At 39.8% G+C, this 23,525-nt stretch overlaps 2 protein-coding genes across 8 annotated transcripts in view; one reads left to right on the top strand and one right to left on the bottom strand.

Moving 5' to 3' along the window:
- Positions 1-23,525, bottom strand: part of MAPK8 (mitogen-activated protein kinase 8) — a 119,108-nt gene that overhangs the window by 24,681 nt on the left and 70,902 nt on the right. The window contains exon 1 of one of the 7 annotated variants that reach the window (XM_036385460.1): positions 11,397-11,479. The exons of 3 other annotated variants lie outside the window; for them this stretch is intronic. The gene's annotated coding sequence lies outside the window, so the exon portion shown is untranslated. Of the gene's footprint in view, positions 1-11,396; positions 11,480-23,525 lie in introns of those variants that run through there. 3 more of the 7 variants (XM_036385461.2, XM_054515582.1, XM_054515583.1) reach the window with 3 other exon arrangements.
- FRMPD2 (FERM and PDZ domain containing 2) overlaps positions 12,927-23,525 on the top strand; it is a 52,549-nt gene continuing 41,950 nt past the window's right edge. Inside the window, exon 1 of the mRNA XM_054515609.1 lies at positions 12,927-12,990. Within this exon, the coding sequence (XP_054371584.1) occupies positions 12,927-12,990 (64 nt within the window). The remainder of the gene's footprint in view (positions 12,991-23,525) is intronic.

Genomic DNA, 23,525 nt, shown 5'->3' with positions numbered 1-23,525 from the left:
CCCTGATTAGTAGTGACTGAAGAGTTTTTCCAGATCTTGAATCAAAACAGAAATAAATATTTAAAATTTACCAAGGAGAACATGAAGACAAAAATAACAACAAAGCAGAGCCTGAATTAGTAGGAGAACATTTGGGTGGTTTTTAACCCCATCTGTAACACATGCAATGAACATGATGCAGGAGATTAGAATCCAAGTGGCTTGAGGATGAACTGAGGATGTTCTAGGGAAACACTAGAGATACTGATAAATGCTACTCAATTTATCAAAATTCTTCAACAGACTCCACGCTCAGCCCTCTATTTTTTCCTCTTACAAAAATAGGCAAACTTTATCTTTTATACTACTGAAGTAGAATTTGAGGGGCAGGAAAGGAGAAAACCTCATGGAAAAAAAAAACAGCAAATCTTTCTTTTTAATCTAATTTATACTTAGCGAGCTTCCTGCATTTGAATCTTCCCCACACTAGTATTTATGTACTTTATAAACTACAATAGAAGGGGGCAAAATGAGTCAAGAAAATTTCATATCTACTGAAAGCCAGCTTCCATCTCAGAGACAGACTAGAAGTCATCAAAAGAAAACAGGCATGCAAAAAAGGACCTATCCAGAACGCATGTTCTGTTTTTCATCTTAATTCAACTGACCTGCTGCTTTTTTCAGTCACTTCAGTCAGCCCACGAAGGGGCTTGTGCCAGCAGCTACAGCACCTGGGTAGAGCACAGGTAAACAGCCTGATCCCCAACCACCACTGACACTGGGAGCTTCCTTGTTTGCTTTGAAGGGAGGGACAGGAGAGGGGAATTATTACTGACAGCCAGGCAAGAGGAACATACTTATTTCCCAAGTAGAGCTTCCAGCAGCAGCTGCTGGCGAATGCCGCCCCTTGAGTTTTCCCTTTTCAGGCTGTTACTCGCCCTCTGGTGAAAAAGCCAATTTCATTGACTCTGAGGACAGACATGCTCTGTGGTGTCTCTGAAGCAGGGATGCCCCAGGGATTATATTTGCAGAGTCAGTCATACAGATAGGAACTTGAAGCTGGCATGTTCTCCAGTGCTTCCCCTGTCAGACTTCTCTGATCAATACTAGAGCATCTAATCAAATGTGAACGTTTCCACTAAAGATTGTGCTATTTTGGGAACCTCACCCCAAATGGTTTCAAAACTCACAATAAAAGGTTAATAACAAAATGAGGAATGAGCTCAAACAGCTAATTTCCAACATAATGTTTTTTACACCAGTGCTGGAACTCCCTGCATCAAATTACATTCAAATACTATTCAGCCTGAAATAGCAACCACTCACAGGTGCAGTCACCAGTGCCAAAATATTAACAGCTGAACCTGAAATTAGGGAAACCTGAAGTTGGAGACAGGAATTTTTGTATAAGGTAACTGGAACTTGAGCTTTTCCACTTCCATGTCTCAAGTACCTTGGAACAGTCTGGTACCCTGTCAGAAGTAACTAATGACTCAGAGGCTGTTTAGTGGCAAGGAAAGACCTCCAACTGGCAGCAATAAAATTAAGCCTGTAACTAGCAAAATACTGATACTGCCTATAAACAGGGAGTGTAAGATCACATGTAAACATGCAGAAAGCCACAAGAAACACCTCCTGTTGTTAAACACTGCTCCTCCACGTGAGCCATTTCCTGGCACTGCTGGCGCAGCTGGAAGGGACAGAACCACTGAAGCTCCACCAGAGATTTCACACACTGCTCCCCATGGAGCACAGGCAGAGTCAGCACCTCCACACATTTCCCTCAGAAGCTCAAAGCAAGCATTTATGCAAACCAAGTACAACATACCAGTGTTTTCTCATCCTGCCTGCTGAACAAGGGTCAGCTGAACTGCTGAACCTGCATTCACAGCTTCTGAGTACCCTCTATATAAAAATCAATATCACTGCACATTTCTAAAGCAAATTCTCCTATTGTGAAATATCTCTTGCAAAACATCCAAAATAAGACAATCACTTCTGGTATCACTAAAACATTAGCTTTGTTTAACATCAAAGTCAATTCATCTGAGAACTGAATTCTTTATAGTCAGATTAAAACACATCACACACTTTGCACAAGCAGGATGATGAACCAAGTAACAAATGCACCACAATAAACTACTTACAAGCAATATAAGTTTTGCAGTGATTCTTATTTCAAAACAGGTATTTTTTGGTTTTTATCAGTAAATTTCCTATTGAGAGGATTAATCCACCTTCTTTCTTTTGCACCTACATTTCTCTATGCTCTAAGACATTGTCCCATAATGCCATTAGTCTACAAATTACAGCCCTTTTACTACAAAAAAAAATACTCAAAAAATGCATATAATAGTCATTCATGAAAAGTTAAGGCATTATTTGTTAATGGCACAGGACAATTAAAGGGACTGCCATAAAGCACAGGAAAAATGCCACATGGGCTGTATGTTTATCTTACACACACACACACATTACCTAAACCAGTCAGGTAACTGATTCACTTCTGGCACTTTGAGCTAGTCAGTTTTATTTTTCTTTTACAACTGTGACTAAAGCAGCTGGTCATAGAAGAAATTATCCATACTTTTGGTTTAGGGCCTGCTGGCCTATTAGGTAAAACACACATTACAGCCACCAGCAGGGCTAACTTCATCACATGGGAAGTTAAACAAAATTAAGATTCAGAAAAATGAGAAGCCAAAGCATAGAGACTTAAAGTAGCCTGAGGGCAAGGAAAGAAAGATGCACAAGTGAACACATGCTATCAGTTCCATGAAAAGGTGAAAATTTGTGCTTGCTTATCTACCATTCCTTCAGCCATTTCCCTCTCCCCTCTAAGCAAGGAGAGTCTGCCAGTGTGTGACAGGGAAATGAAACCTCACATTTCTTCATCATCTGTGATTATTACATACCAAGTGCTATCCAGATTGCCAGGTTTCTGAAATATTAGATCTTTAAAGGTACACAATCTAAACACGAACCTATCTCTAGAGAAAAACACCACCATAAATACTTAAACCTATGGAAATTTGCACCACGAGTTACAAAGCTTAAGAATTGCCCAAACTTTATCTGAGGCTTTCAAGTTGGTTTTGGTGATAGACACAGTCCTGGTGATCCAAATCAGCAGCAAGTAAGACAGCAACACTTACAACTTCCCAGCACTTCTCACAGTCAACTCCTACAACACAGCTGCTCTGGAATACCAGTGCACCCTCTCTGGAAAAATGTCACCTGTGGCCAACAGCACTTTACTAATTCTTACCAAGTACAGATCACTTCTAATCTAGTTCACTACAGTGCCACTCTGCTGCAATATGGTATTTCCATTCCACGTTTTCCAGGGGGCTGCATTTTGTGATAAGGCAACGTGTGACACAAAGCTTAACATAGGAGGTTGTACAGTGAAATGATGTATTTGCAATAGAATACACTGCAGAGTTCATATATTCTTATATATTCTTGTTTTATTAAGTCATTAGACATCAGCAGAGACTGTTTTAGAAAAAAGTATCTTCCATTCCCTTTAAAAAGGGTTTTAGATTCAAATGCCAGGAGGCTGTAAATGAGGCAGGCTGCAGCATGCAATACTTACCAGCCTGAAAACTGGCATTTCTAATGATGAAGATTCTCATCCAACCTTTCCTCTACACTTTTTTTGTTGACTCGTGAACTGTGACTTTAATTAAACATGAAGAAATTTATTAGGTAGCATTTTTCTAGAACAAGCATTATCAGAATGAGTAGTGCTATATTTACAGAAAAAATATCACTCTCCAAACTCCGCTGTGCAACATTTGATAGGAGAACAGCTCTACAGCTTCTTCAGTGTAATGTCATATGAAGCGCCACTACAGACTGGTTCCATGACAAATCCTATTATCATAATATATGATAATATAAAATGTTGTGTCTTCCAGGTCAGTTTTGTCACAGAAATCATAAACCACAATAGCTTCAACAAAAGAAAACTTGTGTAACTCTACATTTTGGTAAAGAAGCTGTTATGACAAGAGATTAAAAGACTATTCTTAGCAAAACTCTCCTTTTCAGAAATAATAGGATAAGACAAGGATCTTCCAATTCCTTAATCCTTTATCAAATAAAAGATTATAGAAAAGAATGGTAAATGGGGAGAAAAACAAGTATGCATGTTTTTCGAAGCTTAAAATATTCAGGTTTATTGCAGGGCACTATTTGTCAATTTAATTTGGTTTGGTTTTTTGTAAATACTGCTCTTAAAATCTGCAGTCAGTGAAAATTCAGTAAAGCAACAGTTCAAAAAACTGTTCTATTTTAAGCATCTGATTTAACTGTCAGAAGTGCAATCTGAGTGCCTGGTGCTGGACCTTGAAAACATGTTTAATCATAATCATGCCTAAACCATGACTGAAACCACTGCATTCTAGGGAATGCCATTCCATGTTGCCTTACGTAGCTCCCTTTTCACACAATCGTGTGTCCTGGCCCATTCAGCGTACTCAGGTACTTCAAAAAACGTAATCATGTGTAAGTTTAAATTGACAAGAAAAGAATAAATTACTAATCTGTTTCAGCTGACTGCCTAAAGCAATGCTAACTCCCACCATTCCACAAAGGCCTGCCTTCATATAGCAGCTCTCTGCACATCCAATAACCACTGCCAAAGCAACAAAGAGGCAAACCATCAGCAAAATAAACCAGTGAATATAACTCAGAGTGCCTCAATGAGATCTGCACAAGTTTAGAAGCAGAATCCTACCCTGAGAGCAATTCTGGAGTGGGAGGAAATGCTTGTTCTTTAACCTCTTTTTGCAGGGGAAAAAAAAGCATATAAAAGCTAAATGTTTCAGCAAAAAACAAAATTAAATGGTTTTTTAATTGTTTTAAAGGACAACAGTAAACAAAAGATACCAGATACCAAGTGACCTAAAATAGTAGTTAAGTATCAGTGATCAAGAGGACAATAGCTATAGAACATTAGAGGAAGGAAGGATTTGGGTAACAGCTGGGAAAAAAGTTTTCTGAATGCTTTAAAACTACATTGATTTTAACTTCTAATCCCAGCTACGAAAACTTAGAATCCAATTATGAATGTGCTACTTTTGTTAATTCATGCATTTATCTGTGAAGTACAAGCAGATTAATGTGCTATAAAATCCTGTCTAAAGTATTTGGCATAAAATACCTCTATAATAAGAGCTTTACAATGGAACAAAAAAGTTGAACACATGACAACTTCAGCACTAAGAATTCCTTCAGAGATACCTCTTGTAACACAATACAGTACTTTGCACAATTTCTTGGGAGTGGGGTGGGAAGGAAGGCAGCACATTTCTAAATAAAGCAACTACTTTCTGGGTAATTTGTAGGAAACTACACCATTAATTACCAATTAGTACAGCAATACAGCAATAGTCTGTTCTGTTGTCCCATTTCTCCTAGACTTCAGTAGTGCCTGATGCTCTGCCCCAGTGTATGGGGTTTGCACGGCCAGGTCTCAGTAGCAGGGGGACTAGAGGGGTGGTTCTGTGAGAAGCTGCCAGAAGCTTCCTCCATGTCCAGCAGAGGCAATGCCAGCCTGTGCCAAGATGGACACCGCTGGCCAAGGCTGCCCAGTCAGGAGTGATGGAACACCTCTGTGCTAACAGCTTGTACTGGGCCTGGCTCAGCTCAGCTCCTTCTCCCACAGCAGCCCCCACAGTGCTGTGCTCTGCACTGGCAGCTACAAAGGGCTTGGTAACACACCAGAGTTCTGGCTCTTACTGAGCAGAGCTGGCAGCATCAGCTCTCCAACATTCCCCTCATCAAGGGGCTGGGGGTGGCCAAGATCCTGGGAGGGCACACAACTAGGCCAGCTGACCCAAATTAAAAAGAAATATGCCTTACCATATGGCAGAAGTTCCCAAAAATAGGAAGAGTTTGAGAATTTTCATTCTTTAAATAAGAATATTAGCCTTCAGAAGCACTGCTGTGCACCGTACACTAGCACTGGGGGATATGCCTACAAAGAGCTGTGATGAGAAATTTTCTGAAGAAAACTAAGAAGAATTTCAAATAAACTAAAACAGGGGGAGAATAAAGTATCCTTCATCACATCAAGGTTTTGTGATTTTCCCACAATACCATGCTAGGATTAACAAAACCTTTTTATGTCCAATATAATCTTATTATAAACTGAACTGTCTTTTTTCTTCCACCATCTTGACACTTAAGTGGCACAAGAACCTTGTAATGCTTTTTTTTAAAAAAAGTAAAAGAAATCCTGTCTATTGTTCAACAAGGATGAGTTTTGTACTGCTGCAACTGTGCAAATAAAAGTGACCCACTGCTGGAAGGCTCCGCTGCTCATTAAATGAGCCACTGCCGTGCACAAGGACCTTCCTCTCACTGGGTGTCTCCTGCATAGTCACTTCTTGGCACGAAATTAAACAAGTGAACCTAGCCCACACCTTTCTAATAAACCTTTTTTAGTTTATCATGTTACTACTCTTCTGTGAAGGTGACCAGGATGTTTGTCACCACCCAAAACACAATGAACAATGCAGAATTTACCAAGATTTATGCTGGTTGGCATGTCAGCCATGGCATTCACTTTTACTGTTTCCATAGTAAAACTTAACATTAGGATTACATCTTCAAAACTGTGTCTTTTTACATGGTACTGCAAGTAAGCATTGTGACTCGAACTTACTCCATCATCTTAGGTGTTAAAGCTACTAAAGAATACATCTAGGATTCTAAAGCACATGCCATCCCTAACACCAGATTTCCTACACAATTCTCTCAAGAGTCACACATGAGCAGCTGCATTCACATATTAAAATACTACAGGTTCATATCAGGACAGCTGCTTTGTTAAGATACAAAACACTCACTCTGGGTTGTAACTGTCTGTATTGCTCACCTCACTTTCACTAAGACCTCTGGTTGGTTTTGCTAAATAGACAAATATGTAAGAACGTACAGAAACAAATGAGATGCAGAACATCTTCTAAAGGCAGCAGAAGCATTAAAGAGAGATTTATGGCCCTGTTCCTTTCTTCCAGCTGCCATTAGTCCTGCCCCTCTGCAGTGATGGACTGCCACTGTGACCAGCTGGAACTCAGAGCTGGTTTGCTCCATGAAGCCACTTGCTGGGATAACCACACTCCAGCTAAGCATTAGGAACCATCACCCACCCAGAAGCTGCTAACTTGTTACTGCAACACAGAAAGCAAGACCTGGACTAATTTCAGCTGGCTACCAAGCTGCTGATCTTTGGAGATGGGTTTCTAAGTTCATCATAGTGATCACAGGCATGACAGGTACCATCAGCCTTTTTTTTTGGCCTTTATGCTAGCCGAGAAGCACTTCTCACCTAGTCAGCTGGAAAGTTCAATGCAGGGCAGAAAAATCCGTATTGCCACCATCAGACTTGAACTAAGATGCTCATCACAACTCACTACTCTTCCCAACTTATAACAGTTCTGAGCAACCTGGTTTACCTAAATCACTGTGCCTTTGTTTTGCCAACTTCCTCAAGCTACCCAGAAAACAGGAGTTTTAAAATCCATAAACAGCAGAATTAGAATATGGCTTGGAAGCAACCTCTGTAGATTATCTACAAAACAAGTAGAATTTCAAATTTGTATCATCTCAGGCTGCTCTGGACCTTGTTGAATCTAAAGTCTGTATGGATGAAGACTTCATGGCCCTTCTGGGCTCTTGATCCGTAAGCGGGGCTGACTGCTACATTAAGACATTAATTCCCTCATAACCTACTGAAACTTCCATTTTTATGTCTTGCAGCCATTGATTCATTCAGAGGGGCAAGTGGCTCCATCACCTCTCTAACGCCTTGCTTAAAGCTGGTAAAATGCAGCAATTATGTTCTCCCTCAGGTCCAGTCCTTTGTGCACCCTCAGGTACTCAAGCTCCCACCCACGTGCAGAAGCCAGGGCTGCATTCCCCTGTGTGTCTCTCCCACAGCGGGGGTGTGTGTGACCCCAGCAGCCCTGCAGGGAAGTGTCACAGCTGGGAACAGTTCCTGCTGCTCGGGCCCTGCCCCTTGCAGCCCAGGCTTTAATCACCCTTTAGGGCAGCAGGGGCACAGTGCTGACTCCACCCAGCAGGAGCCCCAGCTCCTCTTCTGCAGCAACCAACAGCTGAAGAATCATTTTCATTTTATAAACATGGGCAATTCCATTACTTCTGAGATTCCAGTAGGAAACAGGATACCCCCTGTTCATCATTCTTATTTCACAAATATCGAAACACCAGACTTGAGACATTCGAGACATTTCAACTTTTGTTCAGCAGATAATGAGAAAGGTAAATGCTTGAATAGATACAGACTACAATAATGGAACACTTTAACCATAGTTCACAGGTCAAAGAATAAATAAATGTCTGAGTTAAGACATTTTCCTGCACACTATATATATATATATATATATAAAATGAAAAAATTCTTAATATAGCATCAGTAAAGTAATGGAAGATTGTCAGAGTTGTGTGCTTGTCTTCATTTTCTTAAACACTCAAAAATCAATAATTACAGCAAACAAGCTGTCCAGTAGCACTGCAGAATCAATGTGTGCCCTTTTGGTTAAAGTGTACACACAAATGAGCTTATATACAGTATTTGCTTTGTTACCAACACAAGTGACCATTGAGCTGAAGTATATTTTTCTGTCAGTCCTCATTTTACCATTAGTCTGCAATATTCCGCTAAGAATGATTAATAAGCATCCCATCTGTTCACATATCAAGTAGCATTTATCCAACAATAAAAATGACAGTATGGGCAACAATAGTTTTAGCATCAAGCTTACAGGCAATCAATTTGAAGAGAAAAAGAATCAAGAATTAGTCCTTAATAACTTAGAAGAAAATATCATTTAAGGAGAAATCTGTAGTTGTTAATTATAAGATTGGCACACCAAGATCGTTATCTGTTCACACACAAGAATACCTTAAAAAGTGTTTCAGAGTCCATGGCAAAACTGTGGTGAATTTCACAGCAGGCAAGCAACATAAGTAGGCTCAACTGGATTTTTAAAGAGCTTTCAAATGCCAAGACATCTTTCCATAACATAAACGGAAGCTTGTTTCTGCAGCTTTTGAATTAAGGACTAAGGGATTTCTTAAAGGAACCATTTACAGCAATAAACATTTAGCCTTTATTAAAAAACAACAAGGCTCAAAACAAGATTGGTCTAATTTCCAAAGTGGAACACTATATATAGAGAAAATAACAAATACAGTAAAACTCTATACATACAGAGCCCTTTTGTTGTCAAGGAGAGGGATTGGGAGGGTGGGAAATGAAGGTTAAGAAATAGCACTCCATACTTTTCAGGAGACTATTAAAAAGGACATATATATTCATCCAGAATGCTGGATCAATCTTCAGAAATGAGGAGCTAAACGTGTAGTTTCCATGCATCTTTTAAACAATGAGCATCCAAATAATTTAGGCAGCTGAGGAAGGATGAAAAGAAAACCAAGACATATATATATAGTAAATACCCATTTCAGGCAAATAATAAATCCAGGTGTTACCATCCTGAAACATTTATTCTTTAATATTTGCATAACAATTCCACCCAAGGCATTTGCAAAGAAGCTTACACCTGCACACCTAATAAGCCACCAAAAGACTTGGTCCTTAAAGAGCAGAGTTAAAAGTAAAAATACAAAATCCACACACAACAGGCAACTTCATTTCTGCCTAGAACACACAGTCCAAAAACTACAGGACCTGGAACCCTCTTAGATCACCTTACTAATATTTCTGATTTAGAAGTCTCCATGAAGTATATGGTAGCCTACAAGACTACACTGAAAGCTCATGCAAGCCACTGGTCCAGAAAACTTGGGAACTTTTGCAGTGGAAGACATTAAAATGCTTTGTTTCAGAGTACAAGTTTGTACATCCTCTGCAATTAGTTTTGGTTCAGTAGATACTTCTCTATTTCTCTTCTCCTATGCACTTTTCCCCAGCTAGCCTTGAAAACCATCAAGACCTGCAGGCAGTCTGCAATGTGTCTGGTGGTCCCTGCCCTGGCATCCCATGTTATGCATCCTACCACCAAACTAGCCTGTATTACACATCCTGGAATCAAGTGGGGCGAAAATGGAAGATGGCTGTGCCGAGAGACTGCGATCAAAGCAGGGGACTATTTGAAATTCAACATTTTTATTAGCTACAATCAGAAGAATCAAGAGCTTCGCTTCATTACATACAAGGAATGCTCAAGTCAGTGAAATCGCTTTGACAGCACCCTTAAATAAGTTTGGCCCAGATTCATTTCATGTTGCAGTTTAAACCATTTCCAAGTTATCTAACACACGGATATACCCGCAGACACATACTGCCGCACGTCAGTTCCTATTCTGCCCTGCAAGTGCATTTGTTGGCACCTTCAGAACTGAGACCAGGTCTCACCTGACTGCAATACCATCTCCACACCTGTAAAGTCTCCACACCTGTAAGTAAAACCCAGCTGCAATGAGTAGGCTTGCTCAATTCCACATGCACATGCCCTAGGGCAAGTAATACTTTCCATCCCCGAACAAGCATAACACCCTTTGTGTTTGTATTATCAGATAGGCCAAAGCGTGTAGGATTTGTCGATTGCCTGAAAGCCTTCAGCAAGCCTGTTCTGTACAACAGTTCCGTTCAACACCACACCATATGTGCAAAACCATTATTGTAGCTAGGGAGTGGAACAAATAATCAAGTGGAATTTGTTTCTGTAGGTTAATAAAGAAGCTCAGATCAAACTTCAGTGATGGAACCGCTCCAGGTAGAAAGGCATAAAGAAACAGGAAGGAAAGCTGGACGTAACGACACAGAAATCAAAAGCAAAAGAAATACTGCAAAGGGACAGCTCACCCTTTGAAAGAAATTTAATAATTAAAAGGCAAAAGAACCAAAGACATTGCCGGTCACCGCCAGCCCGTGCATCTAGACCAGTTACATTATCCCAGAGAAGTATCTTTTGCTTTAAGAGGCATTTTTAAGAACAAGGTCACGGTAGGGCTGCATTCCCACCACCCCGCCCTATAACGCTCCTTCCCCGAGGACGGAGCGGCCAGCCCGGCCTGCCCGGGTGCCCCCGCTCCCGGGAGGAGGAGGAGGAGCCCCGCGCCGAGCCTCCTGCCCCTCCTGCCACACCAACAAAGAGGTCCCCGCCATTATCCGCCCGCACCTCTGCCGGCCCCCCGGCCCCGAGCAGGCACGGAAGGTCCCCGGGCCGGAGTGCCCCGCACCGCCGCCCGCCCCCGGGCAAGGGCACGGCCGGCCCCGGCTCCCTTCCCGCCCGCCGAAACGTAAACAAAACCGCCCGACCCGGGCCGGGCCCCGCGGTGCGGCCGCTGTCCGCCCCGCCCCGGGACTGCGCCGCTGCCCTCCACCGCTCCCGAGGGCTGCCCCCGGCCCCGCTCACCGACCACCGCCTCCGGCCTCGGCCGCTGAGTAATGAGCCGGACCCGGGCCGCGCACAGGCTCCGCGCTCCGCCCGCCGCGGCTGCGGCTGCGCCGCCCCTGCGCTCGCCCCGCCCCGCCCGGCTCGGCGCTGCCCCGCTCCGCCGCCCGCCCGGGGCCCGGGGCCCAGCCCCGCCGCCTCCAACCCGCCCGGTTCCCGCTGCCCCCGGCCCCCACCGCCCCCGGCCCGCCTGGCTCCCACCGCGTCCCTGCGGGGCTTTGGCGCCCCGGGCCCGCGCATCCCTGCTGGGAACCAGCATCGCTCTGCCTCCTCCGCGCCCTTTCCCTGGAGCTATTCCTTTCCTGGATTACGCCCGGTAGCCAGAGCTCTCTTCCTGCTGTGACTTTCATGAAATATTTGCATGTTTTCAGGCCTTTGCCCTGCGCTCCGTGCCAGTGGCTGGCACGCTCCCTCGCAGCCTGGCATGGGTGCCGCTCGCTGACACCGTTCAGGCCTTGGCAGCTCCCGCTTCCCGCTGCACGCCTGGCATGGCAGTGCTTTACCTCATCATTGAGCTTCTGGAGTGGTGTAACATCCTCTTGGTCTGTGTCTGGTTTAGTGCAGTTCTTCCTCTAAATCATTAGGGGAATTCTCTTGACTTTTTCATACTATTGCCTTTGGTTTCTGGCACCTGACATGAGTACTCTCTCTCCTTAGACTTTAAATATTTTGCTTTTTATTTTTATATAATTTTTTATATCATTGGGGGGGGGGGTTGTTTGTTTGTTTTTGTTTTTCCTTTTCTTCAGGAAGGTCTCTGCTTAGAGACAAAAGGAGGCCACTCAGCAAGCTGCAGCAAGCCTTTGAATATTTTTACTGCAAAAAACAGGCCCTATGAGCAGTATTTAAAAATACATACAATCTGCCAGGTAGGCACAGGGTACTGTGAAAACAGACATTTCACGTTTAATTCACTGTCAAACATGTGGCCTGTGTAACATTTTTGAAGATGCCAATCTATCAAGATTTTTGTTGATGACAGCTTTTATCCCTCCTTAATAAGCATAGACTTTTACATGTTAAAGGCAGTGCTTTAGAATATTCCCACTATCTTGGTGTTTAAAGGTTCACCTCCATAATTCTGTCCATACCTACTCATACGCCCAATTTGGTGACAATACTGCATGCTGCCCTTAAAATTCTCCCTTAATTTAAGCAATTTCTTTCCATATGTTAAAGTGGTTCTTTTACAGATTTCCACAGGCAGATATATGATGCCTCCTTTATATCTACACATGAAAAAACCCAAAAAAAACAAAAACTAGTGCTCAGACTGCCACCAGTCCTCCTTAGGTGCCTCTGGGCTCTGTCTAAGACACACCTCCCACATTACCTCTGATCATTTCCGCGGGACATCCCCCAAAAAGAATTAACCAACTTTTAGCTCCAAGGCTTTTTCTTACTGCAGTGTGTTAGATCAGACCCAGACATTTCATTCCCTTCCATGTTTACATATGCCAACGGCAAAGTTCAGAAGGCACAAGGGGCAATATGAATGCCCAAAGTACACAGCAGGCAAAACTTTATCTGGATAAGTCATATTCATCTTGGCCAGGTAATTAGAACAGCCTGCAGATTGAGGTCTTGGCACCTTCAGATGTTGATTTGTGTTGGCACATAGACTTCCAGTGTTAACCTCTGGTCTCTGCACAGTAAGAAACAGGTGAGGTGACATCATGTTCAGCCAGGTCAGTTATTTGCAACAAGTCCCATGTCCTTACAGAACTCATGTTATCCAAATGATTTTGAGAGAGTCATTGTTCCTGATCATCCCATCTGATGTAGAATTGCACTCAGATTTGCAAGTGAAGGACAACAGTCCCTTTAAAGTACCATGTGTTGTTTTGCTGAGGATCCACATTTGTCACATTTCTTTTTTCCTTTAAGGTATAATCAAACTCTTAAGATTTTAAAGTTAATGCTTTTAGAAAGAGACATATTTCTGAGTGACTTTTTAAAACTAGTCCTTACAACCTTATATACAATCAGCATCTATTGCCATCTTGAGTGTAAAGCTAATAAGCAACAGAAATAATGATGCAGAAATTATACAAAAAGATCAGTTTCGTGTTGTAAAGCATGATAGTAGAGGCTGGAAAATACGTAAAGGTAGTATGAATGAAAACTCTTAAAGGAAGAATTTAATTCCATAAATTTGCTGTTTACCAGTATATTGTTTTAAAAATAAAGATAATATGATAGATAAGCTATAAAGTTCCTGTACAGTATGGAAAATTTGCAAGACATCAAAATAGTAACTCTTCAAGTAAGAACAAAAAGTTCCTTTGATTGTGTGTATAACCCATTTTTGAAACAAGTCCCTATATAAGAAAATGAAACTTCGAGAATGTCACTGAGCATCACTATAGTATTGTTTTCAAGCATTGCAGAAGTATTTTCTTATAAACATTATGGCTACATTATAAACTCCACGATTACATATGTCTAGGTAGAAACTGTTTTCTGGATTGTCCTTACTGATATCCAAGAAAATACAAAACTAAATTCCTAGTAACCATGAAAGTAAACAGGTATTTTGAAACAGGTATTTTGAAACAAAATCACCATTTTTCTCTGGACCTCTCAACAGATCAGAAGGATACAGCAGAGAGCAGGAGTATGAATTCATTAGGACATGAATGAACATACAGACAGCCAGACAGAAGATTCATATTACTTCATAGAGAATCAGTAGCAGAAAGGGGAAAACATTTGGAGAACAATATAAAGAGAGAAGACTGTGGAAAAAAGTGTGGCTTCCTGCAGGGGTCAGATCTTTCCAGCAAGGACTGGCCCTGCTGAGGCCCCAGAAGGACATAAACCTGACAGGAGTTTTGGTGATAAGTTTGACAAGGTGCACAGTAAATAGTGAGAAAAGCTGAAAGGTGGTAAGGGTCTCTTTGGAAAAATATTGGGAATCACCAACCTCAGAACTTGAATCTTCCTTTTCAAAATAAATATGAAATTTTATATATGAGAAGAATCTGATGAGCAGGTTTGTTTTGTAATAAAAACTCCAAAATTGAATCGGTGAACAATCTGGAGCCTGAAAATCAACCTCTGCCTACATGCAATTGTTAATCACTCTCTTACCTCCTCAGTTTCAGTGTTTATGTAGCAGTAGTCTTGGATTTGGACTGCTGCTTTAAATTAAGTGGTTGTTGAGTATTTAATAAATATTTGGATTTAAAAAGTGTCAGTAAAATCTGAATTATGTCAAAATACTACAAACTTTCTCACTCCCCTGCACTGGTATACAAGTAGGTTTATGAACATTAAAGTGTTTGGATTCAGCAGTCATGAAATTACATCCAAAATGTAGTTTTGTCTTTTTTTAATATTTTCATTAACTTGTCAATTACCATACTTGGGGTAGTAAACAACATTTTAGCATATTGATGTTTATAAACTGCAAAGCAAAAAATTCAGACTCAAATCTTTAGAGACAAGGAAATAGATCTCAATGTCTGACACAAATTCTGATGTACAAAAATCAGAATGTCAAAAATGAGATTCTGTAACATAAAATAACGTGTTGAAACATAGAAGGAGTATTCATTTTTGTTCACAAAGCATCCATAGTAAAGAACAGTGATTTATATTTGCACCAGAATGGATTAGCATAGTAACTCAGCTGGGTGGGACTGTAGTGAACATCGCCTCAGTCAAAGGGAAGGTGTTTGAAAGAGCCACTTTGTCAAGAAGAGATCAGTAGGAATTGTGGGTGCTCAGGGAACCCAGTTTTTCCTAGCTTGGGCTTGAGAAGCCACAGCCAGGATCAACATCCATATGCTCTTGTGCAAACAGATTGATAAATACTGCTTGCTGAGCCAGATAGATATACGTGGAAAGGCAATACCAACTATGAAAGTTTTTAGAAAATTCTGGAAGTAATACAAATATAAATAAGTAAAGCATTTTAGTAATAATATCTTTATGAAACATTTTTTTCATTATTGGTTGTGGCAAAGAAGCTGCATTTCACAGAAGAAAGTGAAATGGAAATTTGCTAGCAAACCCCAAATTAATAGAGGTATTACAGCCTGGAAAGGTGTAGAAAAAAATCACACCTACTAATTGTTGATGAATGTAGCTGATGTTAAAATGGTTCCTTTTAACATTGAAAATAATCAATGAAAGAAACGTTGTAACAGCTAGATTTTAAAAATTAATTCTGTCTTGCAAAGCACTATGAAATCAACTCCAAGTAACAACTAGAGTGACCTGTATTCCCTCTTTAAATGGAACTAGAAACAGGCAGTAGTTGCAAAATGCCGTTATACATTTGGTTTCTGACTGCCAGCAAATAATTATGAACTAGAGCAAATATTTTTGCTATTAGTAGCCAACCTGAATGGAGCACTTTCTGGCTTGAGCAAATGTAAGAGGAGGCAAGCAGCCACCATGGGGCACCCTGCGACAGGTTACAGCGGGAATGGGAAGGTGGGACCATGCTCACGGCTGATACTGAAGCTCAGACATTTCTGCACATCTAGTCAGAAATTTTGTTCTCTCAAATACCATTTATGCTATCAACCCCTTCTTTGGTGTTCCTAAAAAGTTCTTCCTCAGCTGCCATAATTCCACGTACAGACAATTTGTATTAATTGTTGCACTGAGTAAATAGGCAGCAAAGTATCTGCAATCCTTAGACATATTCAGCCAATTGGAAATTGTTTGTGGAGGCATGTGTAGGTAAACTGTTAGAAAATAGTGTTTATGGGGTCACATACCTCATATTTCTACACACTGACATTAACACAGCACAGGGTGCTCTTTATTTACACTACTATTCAATAGAAATTTTTCATAGGCAAATTCAATAAAAGTTCTTGGGATTTGGCATTACCTTTCTAAATTACATACTGGCATCCCTTCCTGCACCCTTATCAATGAAGAATTAGTATTTGGCTTTCTAAGAATAATTCCAGAGCAAAGGGCACTTTCAGGATTCAGAACAAGGCCATTGGAAATTTTATATCAGCTTTTTCTTCCTTTTTATTACAAAGTGATCATAATTGGAAAATCTCTCTCTTCATGGTTTCTGCTACATGAGACCATCCAAAGTTGTGTTCTTCATCCCTGACCTTGCCCTTCTGGTTAAAAAAAAAAAAAAAGAAAAAAGATTTCCCAGGAGTGCATCAATTCTTGTCTAAGTTTTTAACTATCAACTCCTAAATGCAAACATCCATTTTAGGTTAGATAACATGTCATACATTATCTCTGAAAAGAGCTGGAAAAAATTAAATTGGCCAACACCAATTATCTTATATCCTGTCTAAATGCTCGTTGAATCTAGCACTGCATATAGTGATTCCAATACAAAACCTGAAAAGTTCAGAAAGTAGTTCTGAAAAATAAGAGACAGTGAGATAAATAGTAGGTAGAGGAGGAACACAGACAGTTTAATGTCTTTTGACTTGGTAAATCTTAGGATTTTACCAAAGCATTTTGAAGATACTTGATAGTGTGTGTTTAGACTATACTGCACAAAACCTTACTTAGCACTCAATGAACCACATTAGGCAAAATAAGGAGGATAACTTCAATAGTAAATGATCCCCTGTGGGTGAAACTGTACTCTTTATGCTAGTTTGGTGCCTGCACACCAATAGCACCCTGTGACGAGTTATGCACACTCCTAGGATTTTGAAATGAAGATATATTTTGATCACTTCAGCTGTTGTAAAGAAAAACTACTTTTACTCTATAAATAAAGTGTTAATATGATATACACAAGTATATGTTAATGTACACAGGCTTCATTGTAGTGACAAAGCATAAAATATAGAAAATCTCTGTTGCAAAAGACAGAAAAAAAATTTTTCCCCTTACCACCAGTGTCCATGTCCTTGCTGGGTAAAATGGCTATTGTTCATTAAACTATGCATTGATTATATACATGGAACTCCTTCCCATATCCCAGAAACCTTTAGAACTTCAGTCTTTCTTTCCTCAGATTAATGGTTTGAACTTATTTTGTAATTTAGAAAGTGGCTCCATTACAGTCTGAGAGCATTTGGCATTAAACAGTAATCACTTCACAGCCTCTCTTCTTGTATCCTAGAGGGATGCATTGGAGGATGTATCATAGGAATACTGGCCTCCCATTGAATTACTTCTGGGATCAGCAGAGCTGTAATCAGGTGTCACAAACAGGAGCTATTTGTTCAATAATGTTTTCTTACCTCACATCACATCTCAAAAACAGTGTAAGAAGCAAAAGCAAATTAAACATACTGAACTCTAAGTCGTATTTTAATTGGGTCTCATCCATTCATAGAACTTTCTAAAGATTTAGAAAGTCCCAGAGGTTTGAGCCAGACTTTGCCAGCTAAGGACAATTTTCTTAAGGAAAACTAGTTGCTGTCATGAGTGGCAATAAGAGTTATGCTGCCTTCCTGCACTCTTCATACACAAACTTAGAAACAAACTCCAATACACCTCCCCTCCCAGTTTAGTGGTATTTTTTTAATTATGTTAGGAATTATTTCTTAAAGGGAAACAGGCTATTCAGATACTGGCCTCTTGCCTTTTTTAATTTTTTTTTTTAAACTGAGCCTAGGGTTACACAAATCAGATGTAATTCCCCCTAAGATAGTGCTGTGAAGCACCCCTGACAGCAAAGACCAGAACAAGAGCATAAACTCACCTCCCTGTATTACTTTGCTAAGCTAAATATAGATGACTGGACCATCTGCTTAGAAACCGTGATGGAAATTAAACTTTAGTTGCACATCTAGTAGACATAGGGATGAAGCATGGAAGTGGTTAGGTCCTGTTGTAAGACTTAAGAAGATCCAAAAAAAAAGGGGGATTCCCTGATTTTTCTGAAAGCTCAAGCTCTGACAGCTCAAGCAGTCCATGATCTGTTTCATGGGACTCCAAGGTAAAACTAGTTAAAACTTAACAGAAGCAATTCTCATTAACAGAAACCACAGGCCCAAGCTGTGATTGTAGTTTTGACAGCTTGCTTGTACCACCATCAACTCAGAAGTAAATAGTAATCTTCACCTTTATGTAAACTTTAAGAGCTTCCCACACTTCAGCTTCTGTGGGATAAAAAGGCATTAATGTCAGAGAATAATTGGATTCTAGCCATTGCCAGTTCTCAGAAAGCTGGGAGGAACATAAGGGAGATTCTAAGCCTCCATCCAGCAGTTCCTTCACTGGGATAAAAAGCCTTTCATCTTGTTAACCTTCTTTCATAGTGATCTAGTTACATAAACTTTGCTGCAATTACATACATGTCACCTGTACACCTATCAATAGATAAACAGAAGGAATTCAGCTGAAGCTCTCATACTGTATATTTTGAGTTTATGAGTCTGAAATACTGCTTTGTTTCAAATCTGTAGGTTGTAAGTGATTTTTTTTAAAATGGCTGCTTTCAATAACTACTTACAATAAAGAAGGAACCATGGGTGAGAGTTTGATCTCACAAATCTGGAACTGCTGCTTACACCAAGAGAACTACCACAGGTTTGCAATTGCATGTTTTCATGAGAAGAATCATCAAGTCTTTTCTTAGAGCAATAGAACATAAATTCTTTAGGAACTTTGATTAGTTAATCAAATCAGCATTTCCACCTGACTTAACAGAGGCATGTTCACAAACACATTATTTCTAGCAAAATGATTCAACAAGGCACACACCCTGTTAACTCTGCAAACAGCATTATACACACACCTACTTAAATCAAATTTGGTAGCTACAAATGCTACCTCTAAAAATAACTTCCTATCTCCTCCCCACTCATTACCTGGGAAAGGAGCAGTCACAAACTTCTGTGTTGCTTTTGTCCTGCAGTGTGACTGTGTCAGACAATAAGCAAAATGCTTCCTGAGCTGCATCAATGCTCAGATTTTACTTTTTTCATTAATAGCCTTTTGCTGATCTGTTGGTATCTGGATCCACAAATTCAAAACATGAAGAGCAGTATCAGTCTAATGATCACAGGAGAAGGCAACAAATAGTTTCTTTTGGTAAGGTTTATCAATAAGTTTTCATTTTCCAACTCCAGCATGTTCTGTTTGGGACATCTCAGATGTGAGACCTTTCATTCTATTTTTATTCTTGCCTGCAGTCCTGTTAAACTTCCTGTCAGATCAGATTTATGACTTCTGAACCAAGCCAGAATTTATAAAAAATAGTTGTATTTTGCTGCTTATCCAGAGAAGGATATGAAAGGATGGGTGATGTACCCAGTGGGAGAATTCAGCAAAATATATGTTTTCTGTGATATTTTGGATAAGGCTATATTGCACATCCAAGTGTCAAAAGAGAGGATTTACAGCCATTGAGATGACAAAAACCTGAATAAATTTTCTTTAAAGACAAATAAAGAAGTCCATAGCTTGTATATTTTCCTCAAAAGCACACAATAACACTCATACACAGGGAGGGTTGACTAAACTCCATGTGAAATCCAGAGTGTGGCCTAGGAACAACAGCGGCAATATTCACAGTGATTGAGAAAGAAAAAAGGAAATATGAGGCTGGTTTGTTCTTTTTTTTCCCATGTTGAACTTAAATGACTAGTTGCATGCAGTTAAGCAATGAAAGAAATCCAGGATTTTCATTTTGACGTGAACAGGGAAATCTACACTACAATAATCTGTGAGGTATTGCCATAAGGATTGTAGATGAAAATGCATTTGCAAATTCCATTGTTCAGGGACAAAATACAGGGAGAACAATTAAACAAATGAAGATTTGTGGACTTATACAAAAACTAAAAAAAAATAGAATTAAAGAGAAACAGAGCTGGGAAAAGTGGAGGAATAACTAATGTGAAGAGCTTACTGAATAAGTCCAGTCAAACTCTCTTCTGTTTTACTAAGGTTTTGTTTTCCCTTCACTTCTTACAGCCAGCTCACAGTTGCCCTGCAGCATCCCAAGAGCTCCCTCTTCCCTGCTCTGAGCATAGCTGCACCCTCTTGTAATTAACAAAAAAAATTCAGACTAGACAATATTAAAAAAATTATCAAATTTCCTTCCTTCAGTTTTAGGTTGGTTTATTTTCCTGCCAGGTAGACCCATCAAAATCTTATCTGCATTGTTTATTGAGTCTGGAGGATTTTGCTGCTCATAAAAGACACACTCACCCCTCAGACCATCAGTCTCTGCTTTGGTTGTGCTGTTGCTCCCTGGATTGGCTGGGGGCTGAAAGTGACATCAGCCTACGGGGTTTAGACCTAATGCTCCCGTGTGCGTCAGGTAATCCAATTGAGCCCTTGTAAGTTGACAGACCCAGAGGTTTATACTGAGCCACTTCCTAAAAGCTGATTCTCATTACCTGCCAAGTGAACTACCAGGGGAAAAAAAAAAGAAAAAAGAAAGAAAGAAAAAAAAAAAAGGAAGGAGTGTAAACAGCCTTAGCAGATATGACATTGCCATCAACTTCAAACCAGGAGCTGCTAGGTTTGGCTTGCAAGTAAGAGAAGGAACTTTACTTGCTTAGCCACTTGCCAGACCACACAGTGCTTAGTTACAGATACAAACAAAGCAAGAGAAACAAAGGAAGAAAGGGGGAAAGAAAGAGAGAAGACAGAAGGTAAGAAAGAGAGAGAGAAAAATCCAAGAAACAGGAGTCCAATAAAGAACTGAATATGTTTCATGTTACATTTACAACTATTATGGTCTAAACAACCATTATTGGGCAAAAACATAGAAGATTAGAGACTATTCTGGATGCGGCATCTGTCCAACTTGTACAGGTAGGTTCTTACGTGTTTCTCTTAATCTCATTATCAATTAAATAAGTATTAAATCTCTCATTTTCTTGGCTTTGTACAGCAGTATCTAATATTTACCTTGTTGTTTGAGTTTTTTACATTAAATCTCATTTCATTTCCTCTTAGATCATTAGCCAATTCTGATTAGTAGGCTACTTGTTTGTATGAGAAATGATAATATAGAGCTGACTGGATTGTCATCCAGAATGTCACTGCTCAGTCCCTCTTGCCTTCTTTGGGAGTTAGAAACATTCACCCACCACAGAATTGTACTGTTAAAAAATCAGGGTACCTCAGCATAGTCTTGTTTCCTATTGAAGGCAAAGAAGTGGAAGGCACTAAAGTGTTTCTGCTCTTACGGCAGGGATAAGTGTTTGTTTGCATAACACAGCTGACATGATTCTGGAAAACATGTTTAAGTACATTATTTTTTCATGGATTTTTACTAAGTACTATTATTTTGGAAAGAGCACTGAACTCCAAACAGCAGAAAGATTACCAGTGATTACAACCTGTGACTAAAGACTCTTAACCAAGAAACTGCTTTCCTAATTTCTCCTCCACTGCTCTTCAATGTTTTTAGCAAGTCCCTACATTACAGTTTGCAGTTTCTAAAATAAAAGCAACCTCATTTTCTGGACGTTTTCTCATGGGCATCATAATCATTACTGATCTAGAAATTTATAGATGTAGATTCCAGAGGAATACAAATACTGATAATTTACCATTTACACGTAAAGTGTATGATTAATGATGGGAAAACACATCATCCTCAATGATGTGGTAAAATAAGAGACTGAGTCTTTCTCAAGTAAAAGAACCAGTCAACATCAGAATCAAGATCAGAAGCTTTGAATATCTCTCTTCTGCAAGCAAAGGTGTAACTGTGGCACTGTCAGAACTCAAGAACTCGCTTTAACAATAAGCAAACCACAGCAGCATTGACTACAATAGGATTAGATGTGAGAAGCTATGGAGAGACTTTGGGAAGACTGGACAATATAATCTAAAATCTTAGTTCTTCATCTTTCATTTAGCACATTTTTCTTTTGTATACCTGAAGAAGCTGGTGTACAGCCTGCTGAGATTCTTTTACCTGTGTTGTGGTGTTACCTATTAACCTCAGCATCAGCATTTCATTTGACCCTTCATTCCCTGTCCCTATGTCTGGCACGAGGCTGCCTCATTTCAGAGAATTAATAATGCCTTAAAAAGGACATAAATCAATTACTTAAAAGAGAAACATTACCATGGTGTTTGAGTTCTACTGCCCTACTATTTCTGGCACTGCAGCAGCAGAGAGCTTTGAAGCTTCAATCTTTGAAGTGCTAGAACAATGTAGATAATGTATTAGATGTATTAGATTTAATTCTGGGCCACCAGTCAGGTCTACTCTTATGTAGAATGAGCTTTTATGAAAGGTGCATGTAAAAAAGCAAAGAAAAGCAGCACCTGGCTACTTTAGAGGCAGTAGCTATCTATCATAGACAGATATTCTATGAGATCCTTGGCATTTGGCATCAGCTGGGGCAGAGAAAAAGGGGCATATAAACTTAGCAAGAATGAAGATAGTACAACTTTCTTTTGATTGCAGTTATCCAGTGATATCTTTGTAGGCACTTCTATTGAAAGAATATCTACTTGCAAACTGACTGCAGACTGTAACATTTTCCTCTGAAATTCACTAGTAGGTTCCTTTTAAAGAGAGAGGAAATAGGAATTTGACCCTATAAGTCTGATTTTGTAGGATGCTGGGTTTTTCTAAATTTTCTTTTGTTATCAATAACATTTTGTGTCTTTAAGGAACAATGTCCATATGTCTTGTAATAAAGTCAAATTTTTAGCACCCTTACCACCCAGCTCATGAAATTCCCACCCAGAGGCACATACCTAGACTATTGAGGAACTAGATTTCAACTCTCTCCTTCAAAGATTAGACTGTTCAGAGGCTGTACCACCTCATGTGAAGTTTATGATTTCCTAGAAAAGAAATTAATCTCTCTGTAGCAGTGAAATTTTATCCCACTTCAGTGCTGAATAACTTGCAATAGTCTGGTTAATTGTCCTATTTATTTAGGTACATGCTTCTAGAAAGGAAATAAAATAATTTATAACAGAGAGTGAAAAAATACCATATAATGAAGGCTTCACTTCAGCTATAATTTCTGGGACACAATCTTTCCAAAGCAAGTTCATGCTTTAGCAACAAGGAAACTCCCTTACTGACTTGTCATTGTTTGCAGATTTGGCTCTGCCTTACTTTATTTGAACAGAAGTTTTAAACAGCATTTTAAGTGTTTATTCCAATTATAAACCCACACATTTCCAGCCCATATTTTAGAGAGTTAAATT

The sequence above is a fragment of the Molothrus ater genome, chromosome 8 (assembly GCF_012460135.2).
Source record: "Molothrus ater isolate BHLD 08-10-18 breed brown headed cowbird chromosome 8, BPBGC_Mater_1.1, whole genome shotgun sequence".
NCBI lineage: Eukaryota > Metazoa > Chordata > Aves > Passeriformes > Icteridae > Molothrus > Molothrus ater.
This window is presented reverse-complemented; position numbering and strand designations above follow the sequence as displayed.